Source organism: Antedon bifida, chromosome 5 (genome assembly GCF_963402885.1).
Source record: "Antedon bifida chromosome 5, ecAntBifi1.1, whole genome shotgun sequence".
NCBI classification, from domain to species: domain Eukaryota; kingdom Metazoa; phylum Echinodermata; class Crinoidea; order Comatulida; family Antedonidae; genus Antedon; species Antedon bifida.
Window position 1 is genome coordinate 28,042,008 of NC_136230.1, and position 10,523 is coordinate 28,052,530.

Consider the following 10,523-nt stretch of genomic DNA (forward strand, 5'->3'; position numbering starts at 1 on the left):
AACTAGTTTGCAGAAATCTACACTAGCAAACTTTAGTTTGCAAACCGGAGCAATCTCTGTTTGCCAAGAAAACATTTCCAAAGTTTGTTTGTTATAGACCAGTTTAAAAATTTTGAAAAAGAAGTCTACACTAACAATAAATCAGTAAAGTGTTATTGTAGAATAGGCTTAAGTTGCTACAATAAGCATTTGTTCTTCAGAAGTACTTACTGTTTACCTATTGGTTAAGACAGTTATTGTTATTGCTGTTAGAGAAGTATTCAGATGGCAAAAACAAGTTTAGAATGTTGTAACTTGGAGCTAGGAAAACAAACACTGCGCCATTTGTTGAATAATTAAACATGAGCAAGTTTGGCAAGAAAAGTTTCCAAAAGTTTCTACCAGCTAACAAACTGCAGAAAACTAGTTAGCCAAAACTAAACTTATGTTACCTGACTAGAATACATGAAGATATTATGAGTTAAATGCATAAACAAAGTTATTAAGTATCGCTATTTCAGCGTGAATACACAGGGTAAGATAGAAGATAGTTAGGAAAAGAAATGCCTACTCAGTCATAAGTATTAACCAGCATGATACAGATATAACTGTATTTTAATATTTATTAGTTACATAAATTATTATTAATATTGCTTTTATTGGTAGTGGTTGCTTTTAATAACATTCACATTAATACGAATAATAATAAATCATTTTTAATATAATACTTTTTGTTTGCTGTGAACATACTAATTTGAAATTATAATATTTGTTTTACTTCATGATTTCTTTATTCTTGCAGACAAACTTTGCTTTACTAAGCCTTATTAACTTAATATTAAGATACTACTACCTTTTCATTTTTGCTTTTTCAATAAATATATCATTTTAAAGGTTTTTTTATTTCTAACATAATTACTTGATTTCAGTAAAAGAATAATTCACCAGGAGCAGTTATATAATTACTATCAAGGTTCATTTATAGTTCTCACCCAAATAAGGCTTAATTGATGTTTTATTAAAACAAATACTCACTATACAATATTCATCACATTTAATTTTTGTTGATGTAAATTTTATTTATTTTAAATTGTTTCGTTTAATCCATGAATGAAAAGTTATTAGATGGCTAACACTAACTATGATTCGTTTTAACAACTCAAACTTATATCTATATTACTGTAATAACTCAATCCCATGGTGAGTATTGAATTGTAAGTCACTGACTCTCTTACCAGACAATATGAAAATTGGAAACTCTCTGACATAACTTGCAGTCCAAAAAGTCCTTATTTTTTTAACTTTTATGAAAATACATTGGGAATTACCAGACATCGGCCAGCCCAATTGTGAGGTTTGCTGTATATGGCAAGCCACTGAATTTGTTTATATGTGTATAAGTTCATTCAGTTAACATTATTAACGTCAAAGGTCTATGGAATTTTCTGTGGCTTTCCTTGTATTTATAACTACAATAGTAATTCCTTAAGCCATTTTCTTATCAGCATTTTAAACAATGATACTTCTGGCATTTTTCTTAGGAGTTTTTTTGTTTGTTTTAATAGATATTGATTTTGATTGATAAATTGATTTTCTTTTTTATCTAGGATTTCGTTGTTCAGGAGACAACTTTACTTCGATATTTTTTTGGATCTAAAGGGAGAGAAACTTTAGACTTTAATACTTTCTGTCAGTAAGTAATTAAATCATTCTTTATTATCACATAACAAACTCATACAAATTGAGGTATGCAACATTGGAGTATAGAGTTCTGCGGTGCTGACGTCACGAAGGTAGGTGGCGCTGCATGGTTATATGAAACAAGAATTTTTTTAATGACCTGATTATTTTTTGTCATTCAGGTTTATGGATAATTTACAAACTGAAGTACTTGAGCTGGAAATATCCTTTTATATACTACAGTAGACATTTTTGTGGGCAAAGAACGATGATTTTAAAAATCCATATGGGTTTTTCATGATTTCATTTGTTTATTTATCTTTTGTTTGTTTTTATTTGTTTATATATTTAGGAAAATTGCCAAGGATAACCATAAGCGAATTTATTCACTATCCTGCTTAAAGGTGGCAATCCCGTTCACAAGACAAACATATACACAAGATGTTCTACATAAATAAAATCTTATTACAAGTCTTTGGGAGTGGAGTTGTAATTTGTCATTAGAAAAATCCTGACACATGACAGGACTTGAACCCAAGACCTTTGGATTGGTAGCCAAGCATCATTACCACCAAGCTACAACTCCACTTTTCATTCATTTTCATGAATTTTTATTTCTCTTAAGATATATGATATATTTCTATGATTATCTTTAACTGACAAAATACTTTATGGAGTTTTCTAAAGGGATGCCGACCATTTCAGAAGGAGATTTTGCACAGGTTCTGCTACGCTACACACAGATTGACGAAGACGAGAAGCAGAGCTACTTCGCCAGGGTTAAAGATAAGATTCGCCATGAAACGGTTAGCTATTAGTTCATGACTTGACATCATCTGTTGTCATTTGATATGAATTCATATTTCTAATTTGGAATGTAATATAATTTACATGGAATGAACAGAAAAAAACAATGTTTTAGCTAATGTTATGATTTATTACAGGGAATCTCCTTTGATGAGTTCAGAAATTTCTTTCAATTTTTGAATAATCTTGATGATTTTGAAATTGTTATGAAGATGTATACATTTGCTGATCAATCAATCTCACAAGGTATGTGCTGTCATTTAAATATAAAAGAGGATTACACTGTATATAAAGCTATAGACATATATGGGTGGGTGTCAAATGTTAATGGTGGGTGAAAAAATAAGGCCTTTAGTTGTTCTACTGAGGGGTTCTATCGTATACATAATTTATGTATGGTATATTATTGATGTTTTTATCTTTTTAATTATAATAGCGGAGTTTGAACGTGCTGTGCAGGTCACAACAGGTCACCAACTAGCACCTCATCTGGTTGATACAGTTTTTCAGATTTTCGACAAAGATGGTAAAGTAGAACTTATTCAGTAGTACAGGGTAGGACTTGACATCCTAGGTCATAGGTTGCATAACTTGACATCCCAGGTCATAGTTTGCATTACTTGATATCCCAGGTCATATATTTCATTACTTGACATTCCAGGTCATAGGTTGCATAACTTGACATCCCAGGTCATATGTTTCATAACTTGACATCCCAGGTCATAGGTTGCATAACTTGACATCCCAGGTCATATGTTCCATTACTTGACATCCCAGGTCATAGATTTTATTATTTGACATTCCAGGTCATAGGTTGCATAACTTGACATCCAGATCATATGTTTCATAAATGGAAAATTGAATTAATTCATTTCTGAATTTCTTTAGGTGATGGAAAGCTTAGTCAGAAGGAGTTTATTGGTGTCATGAAGAATAGAATTCATCGAGGTTTCCGAGTATGTACTGTCTATTAAGATAAATACATTAAAATTTGAATAGGCCATTTTGTAGTTTTAATAATCTTATTCACATTTTTGAAAAAAAAAAATGATGATAATAAATACACAATTAAATTTAACCAAAAACCAATTGACTTTCGGACAATGGACTCCTGGCTGATTATTTTAAATTTAAATTAAATTAATACTACCATAATGTTATATAAACATGATGTATGACATAAATAAAAAGATAATAAAACAAAAATGATAAAAAAGAACAATTATTGCAAGGGGGGATAGGGATTTTTAATTTTTATTATTTTTTAATATATTCACTTTTGTAGGAACATCTGAAGAGTCCAGTTGGATGGTCTGGCTTTAAGGCATGCGTAAAGCACGAAATTAAATATAGCGTGTAGGCGAGCATAACATTAGTAGACGATATAGTGTTCAAGAGGACGCTTACCAACAATGACTTTGGCACAACGAATCTGTACTTTAACAATATTGAAACATATATATCAATGTAGACTTGCCCCAAGTCTGTAGTTATTGTCTGCAAAAATGTAAGATCAGGTATTATACGTATGAAACGCCATATGTGCCGAAATATTTACCTTATTTATCTTTTTAAAAAACTAATTTCGGTCTAGAACCTATTAGTATCAATGCAGATTTTAATATATCCAAAGGCACATAGTGAAGAAATGTCGATGCTGTGGGTTATCAGTGGCTGGATCTCAATGGAGATGCAAATAAGTAGTAAAAGTAAAGTAAGAAAGAAAGTAATGTCAAGCATACGTGTCAAACACTATTCATTCGTCAAAGCTAATTATAATATTATAATATATATACTGTATATAGTCTCCTGCTAAAGGTGCAATTTCTACCAATTGTTTTAGATAATTATATAAAAAAAATTCTAGATACAGTAATGCATAAATTTGTCATTCAGGGTGTACCTTTTGTACACTTTTTTTTGTAAAGGTGGAAAATGTGTTGGTGACCAATTTTCCCAAATGAACAACGGCGTAATGCCACAATAGAAAAATTCCCGGCAGGCCCATTGTTTACTACAGGTGCTGATTTTTGTAAATAATCTCTAATACTGTACTTGAAAGCATTTTAAACAAATATAGCGGCCGCCATGGTTCGGTTATCCTTTTATAAATGCGTCAAGGTACTCATCAACCACTTTCTGTGCAATTCGAAAAAAAGACACCACCGAATTCATGTGTGTGTGCTCGCAACATTGATCTAATTTGCATATCTAATTTACATACTACTATTATATACATATGGTAATCTGTATATATAGAGGGCTCAATCTCTTAGAAATTCTATTAATATACCCAGGGAAGAGTGAAATTCACCTGATATAGCAATGTTCAGTATAGATTTTATTTGTTTCAATCAATGAGCTTATATAGATTAGCTAGAGGGCAGGCTCCAATGTTATCGCACAGAGCCATTATATTATTTTTGATTTTATATAACTGCACGGTACTTTAACAAAAATATGTTCTGATTAATTTGTTCTTTTAAATATTTTTATAATCTATACTGGTTTCAATAAGTTCTATGAAAATGATTGAACTAGACACGTACTGGAGAATATTTTATTTAATATCTTTTAACTTAATAATTTTTATTACTACTACTACTATATGAATTTATACTAAATTTATGAATATGTTAATTGTAAAGAGAGAGTTTTAGCAGTATAGTTAGAAGAAACAAATGTTTAAACAATATGATTGTAATCATTTGCACTGAGATAGGCATCTTGGAAACCACTTTCCACTTTGCTTGAGCAATCATTAAATTATTGATATTTCGCCTATGATTGTGACGACATGAATCAGGCATGTTTTCAATATGGTAAGTAAAGTCCACTTACTTATTTCAAAAACTATCTGCTTAATATACTACGTGGTTATGAATTAACAGGCTACTTTATAGTACAGGGATTTAAAAAAAAAATAGCCAAATTTCGACCATTTTATTTTCGATAAAACTGGTTACTATAGCATAATTAACATGCGCAGAACCCATTATTCGACTCTGCGCATGTTTATTATGCTATGGTAAGCAGTTATGTCAAAAAATAAAAAGGTCGAAAATTGGCCATTTTTCGAAAATTTCCCTGTACTATAGTACAGGGATTTTTCCAAAAAATAGCCAAATTTCGACCATTTTATTTTCGATAAAACTGGTTACTATAGCATAATTAACATGCGCAGAACCAATTATTTTACTCTGCGCATGTTTATTATGCTATAGCAAGCAGTTATGTCAAAAAATAAAAAGGTCAAAAATTGGCCATTTTTCGAAAATTTCCCTGTACTATAGTACAGGGATTTTTCCAAAAAATAGCCAAATTTCGACCATTTTATTTTCGATAAAACTGGTTACTATAGCATAATTAACATGCGCAGAACCAATTATTCAACTCTGCGCAAGTTTATTATGCTATAGGAACCAGTTGTGTCAAAAAATAAAAAGGTCGAAAATTGGCCATTTTTCGAAAATTTCCCTGTACTATAGTACAGGGATTTTTCCAAAAAATAGCCAAATTTCGACCATTTTATTTTCGATAAAACTGGTTACTATAGCATAATTAACATGCGCAGAATCAATTATTTTACTCTGCGCATGTTTATTATGCTATGGCAAGCAGTTATGTCAAAAAATAAAAAGGTCAAAAATTGGCAATTTTTCGAAAATTTCCCTGTACTATAGTACAGGGATTTTTCCAAAAATTAACCAAATTTCGACAATTTTATTTTCGATAAAACTGGTTACTATAGCATAATTAACATGCGCAGAACTAATTATTCGACTCTGCGCATGTTTATTATGCTATGGTAAGCAGTTATGTCAAAAAGTAAAAAGGTCGAAAATTGGCCATTTTTCGAAAATTTCCCTGTACTATAGTACAGGGATTTTTCCAAAAATAGCCAAATTTTGACCATTTTATTTTCAATAAAACTGGTTACTATAGCATAATTAACATGCGCAGAACCAATTATTCGACTCTGCGGATGTTTATTATGCTATTGGTAAGCAGTTATGTCAAAAAATAAAAAGGTCGAAAATTGGCCATTTTTCGAAAATTTCCCTGTACTATAGTACAGGGATTTTTAAAAAAAATAGCCAAATTTCAACCATTTTATTTTCGATAAAACTGGTTACTATAGCATAATTAACATGCGCAGAACCAATTATTTTACTCTGCGCATGTTTATTATGCTATGGCAAGCAGTTATGTCAAAAAATAAAAAGGTCAAAAATTGGCCATTTTTCGAAAATTTCCCTGTACTATAGTACAGGGATTTTTCCAAAAATTAACCAAATTTCGACAATTTTATTTTCGATAAAACTGGTTACTATAGCATAATTAACATGCGCAGAACTAATTATTCGACTCTGCGCATGTTTATTATGCTATGGTAAGCAGTTATGTCAAAAAGTAAAAAGGTCGAAAATTGGCCATTTTTCGAAAATTTCCCTGTACTATAGTACAGGGATTTTTCCAAAAAATAGCCAAATTTCGACCATTTTATTTTCGATAAAACTGGTTACTATAGCATAATTAACATGCGCAGAACCAATTATTTTACTCTGCGCATGTTTATTATGCTATAGCAAGCAGTTATGTCAAAAAATAAAAAGGTCAAAAATTGGCCATTTTTCGAAAATTTCCCTGTACTATAGTACAGGAATTTTTCCAAAAAATAGCCAAATTTCGACCATTTTATTTTCGATAAAACTGGTTACTATAGCATAATTAACATGCGCAGAACCAATTATTTTACTCTGGGCATGTTTATTATGCTATAGCAAGCAGTTATGTCAAAAAATAAAAAGGTCAAAAATTGGCCATTTTTCGAAAATTTCCCTGTACTATAGTACAGGGATTTTTCCAAAAAATAGCCAAATTTCGACCATTTTATTTTCGATAAAACTGGTTACTATAGCATAATTAACATGCGCAGAACCAATTATTCAACTCTGCGCAAGTTTATTATGCTATAGGAACCAGTTGTGTCAAAAAATAAAAAGGTCGAAAATTGGCCATTTTTCGAAAATTTCCCTGTACTATAGTACAGGGATTTTTCCAAAAATTAACCAAATTTCGACAATTTTATTTTCGATAAAACTGGTTACTATAGCATAATTAACATGCGCAGAACTAATTATTCGACTCTGCGCATGTTTATTATGCTATGGTAAGCAGTTATGTCAAAAAGTAAAAAGGTCGAAAATTGGCCATTTTTCGAAAATTTCCCTGTACTATAGTACAGGGATTTTTCCAAAAATAGCCAAATTCCGACCATTTTATTTTCGATAAAACTGGTTACTATAGCATAATTAACATGCGCAGAACCAATTATTCGACTCTGCGCATGTTTATTATGCTATAGGAACCAGTTGTGTCAAAAAATAAAAAGGTCGAAAATTGGCCATTTTTCGAAAATTTCCCTGTACTATAGTACAGGGATTTTTCCAAAAATAGCCAAATTCCGACCATTTTATTTTCGATAAAACTGGTTACTATAGCATAATTAACATGCGCAGAACCAATTATTCAACTCTGCGGATGTTTATTATGCTATGGTAAGCAGTTATGTCAAAAAATAAAAAGGTCGAAAATTGGTCATTTTTCGAAAATTTCCCTGTACTATAGTACAGGGATTTTTCCAAAAAATAGCCAAATTTCGACCATTTTATTTTCGATAAAACTGGTTACTATAGCATAATTAACATGCGCAGAACCAATTATTTTACTCTGCGCATGTTTATTATGCTATAGCAAGCAGTTATGTCAAAAAATAAAAAGGTCAAAAATTGGCCATTTTTCGAAAATTTCCCTGTACTATAGTACAGGGATTTTTCCAAAAATAGCCAAATTTCGACCATTTTATTTTCGATAAAACTGGTTACTATAGCATAATTAACATGCGCAGAACCAATTATTCAACTCTGCGCAAGTTTATTATGCTATTGGTAAGCAGTTATGTCAAAAAATAAAAAGGTCGAAAATTGGCCATTTTTCGAAAATTTCCCTGTACTATAGTACAGGGATTTTTAAAAAAAATAGCCAAATTTCAACCATTTTATTTTCGATAAAACTGGTTACTATAGCATAATTAACATGCGCAGAACCAATTATTTTACTCTGCGCATGTTTATTATGCTATGGCAAGCAGTTATGTCAAAAAATAAAAAGGTCAAAAATTGGCCATTTTTCGAAAATTTCCCTGTACTATAGTACAGGGATTTTTCCAAAAAATAACCAAATTTCGACAATTTTATTTTCGATAAAACTGGTTACTATAGCATAATTAACATGCGCAGAATCAATTATTTTACTCTGCGCATGTTTATTATGCTATGGCAAGCAGTTATGTCAAAAAATAAAAAGGTCAAAAATTGGCCATTTTTCGAAAATTTCCCTGTACTATAGTACAGGGATTTTTCCAAAAATTAACCAAATTTCGACAATTTTATTTTCGATAAAACTGGTTACTATAGCATAATTAACATGCGCAGAACTAATTATTCGACTCTGCGCATGCTTATTATGCTATGGTAAGCAGTTATGTCAAAAAGTAAAAAGGTCGAAAATTGGCCATTTTTCGAAAATTTCCCTGTACTATAGTACAGGGATTTTTCCAAAAAATAGCCAAATTTCGACCATTTTATTTTCGATAAAACTGGTTACTATAGCATAATTAACATGCGCAGAACCAATTATTTTACTCTGCGCATGTTTATTATGCTATAGCAAGCAGTTATGTCAAAAAATAAAAAGGTCAAAAATTGGCCATTTTTCGAAAATTTCCCTGTACTATAGTACAGGAATTTTTCCAAAAAATAGCCAAATTTCGACCATTTTATTTTCGATAAAACTGGTTACTATAGCATAATTAACATGCGCAGAACCAATTATTTTACTCTGGGCATGTTTATTATGCTATAGCAAGCAGTTATGTCAAAAAATAAAAAGGTCAAAAATTGGCCATTTTTCGAAAATTTCCCTGTACTATAGTACAGGGATTTTTCCAAAAAATAGCCAAATTTCGACCATTTTATTTTCGATAAAACTGGTTACTATAGCATAATTAACATGCGCAGAACCAATTATTCAACTCTGCGCAAGTTTATTATGCTATAGGAACCAGTTGTGTCAAAAAATAAAAAGGTCGAAAATTGGCCATTTTTCGAAAATTTCCCTGTACTATAGTACAGGGATTTTTCCAAAAAATAGCCAAATTTAGACCATTTTATTTTCGATAAAACTGGTTACTATAGCATAATTAACATGCGCAGAATCAATTATTTTACTCTGCGCATGTTTATTATGCTATGGCAAGCAGTTATGTCAAAAAATAAAAAGGTCAAAAATTGGCCATTTTTCGAAAATTTCCCTGTACTATAGTACAGGGATTTTTCCAAAAATTAACCAAATTTCGACAATTTTATTTTCGATAAAACTGGTTACTATAGCATAATTAACATGCGCAGAACTAATTATTCGACTCTGCGCATGTTTATTATGCTATGGTAAGCAGTTATGTCAAAAAGTAAAAAGGTCGAAAATTGGCCATTTTTCGAAAATTTCCCTGTACTATAGTACAGGGATTTTTCCAAAAATAGCCAAATTCCGACCATTTTATTTTCGATAAAACTGGTTACTATAGCATAATTAACATGCGCAGAACCAATTATTCGACTCTGCGCATGTTTATTATGCTATAGGAACCAGTTGTGTCAAAAAATAAAAAGGTCGAAAATTGGCCATTTTTCGAAAATTTCCCTGTACTATAGTACAGGGATTTTTCCAAAAATAGCCAAATTCCGACCATTTTATTTTCGATAAAACTGGTTACTATAGCATAATTAACATGCGCAGAACCAATTATTCAACTCTGCGGATGTTTATTATGCTATGGTAAGCAGTTATGTCAAAAAATAAAAAGGTCGAAAATTGGTCATTTTTCGAAAATTTCCCTGTACTATAGTACAGGGATTTTTCCAAAAAATAGCCAAATTTCGACCATTTTATTTTCGATAAAACTGGTTACTATAGCATAATTAACATGCGCAGAA

At 30.9% G+C, this 10,523-nt stretch overlaps 1 protein-coding gene across 1 annotated transcript in view; it reads left to right on the forward strand.

Moving 5' to 3' along the window:
- LOC144841879 (phosphorylase b kinase regulatory subunit alpha, liver isoform-like) overlaps window positions 1-5,246 on the forward strand; it is a 104,817-nt gene extending 99,571 nt beyond the window's left edge. Inside the window, exons 30-36 of the mRNA XM_078698156.1 lie at window positions 1,587-1,672; window positions 1,842-1,881; window positions 2,328-2,465; window positions 2,604-2,712; window positions 2,903-2,992; window positions 3,355-3,422; window positions 3,752-5,246. Of these exons, the coding sequence (XP_078554282.1) occupies window positions 1,587-1,672; window positions 1,842-1,881; window positions 2,328-2,465; window positions 2,604-2,712; window positions 2,903-2,992; window positions 3,355-3,422; window positions 3,752-3,826 (606 nt within the window). The 3' untranslated portion in view covers window positions 3,827-5,246. The remainder of the gene's footprint in view (window positions 1-1,586; window positions 1,673-1,841; window positions 1,882-2,327; window positions 2,466-2,603; window positions 2,713-2,902; window positions 2,993-3,354; window positions 3,423-3,751) is intronic.
- Window positions 5,247-10,523: the final 5,277 nt, after the last annotated feature.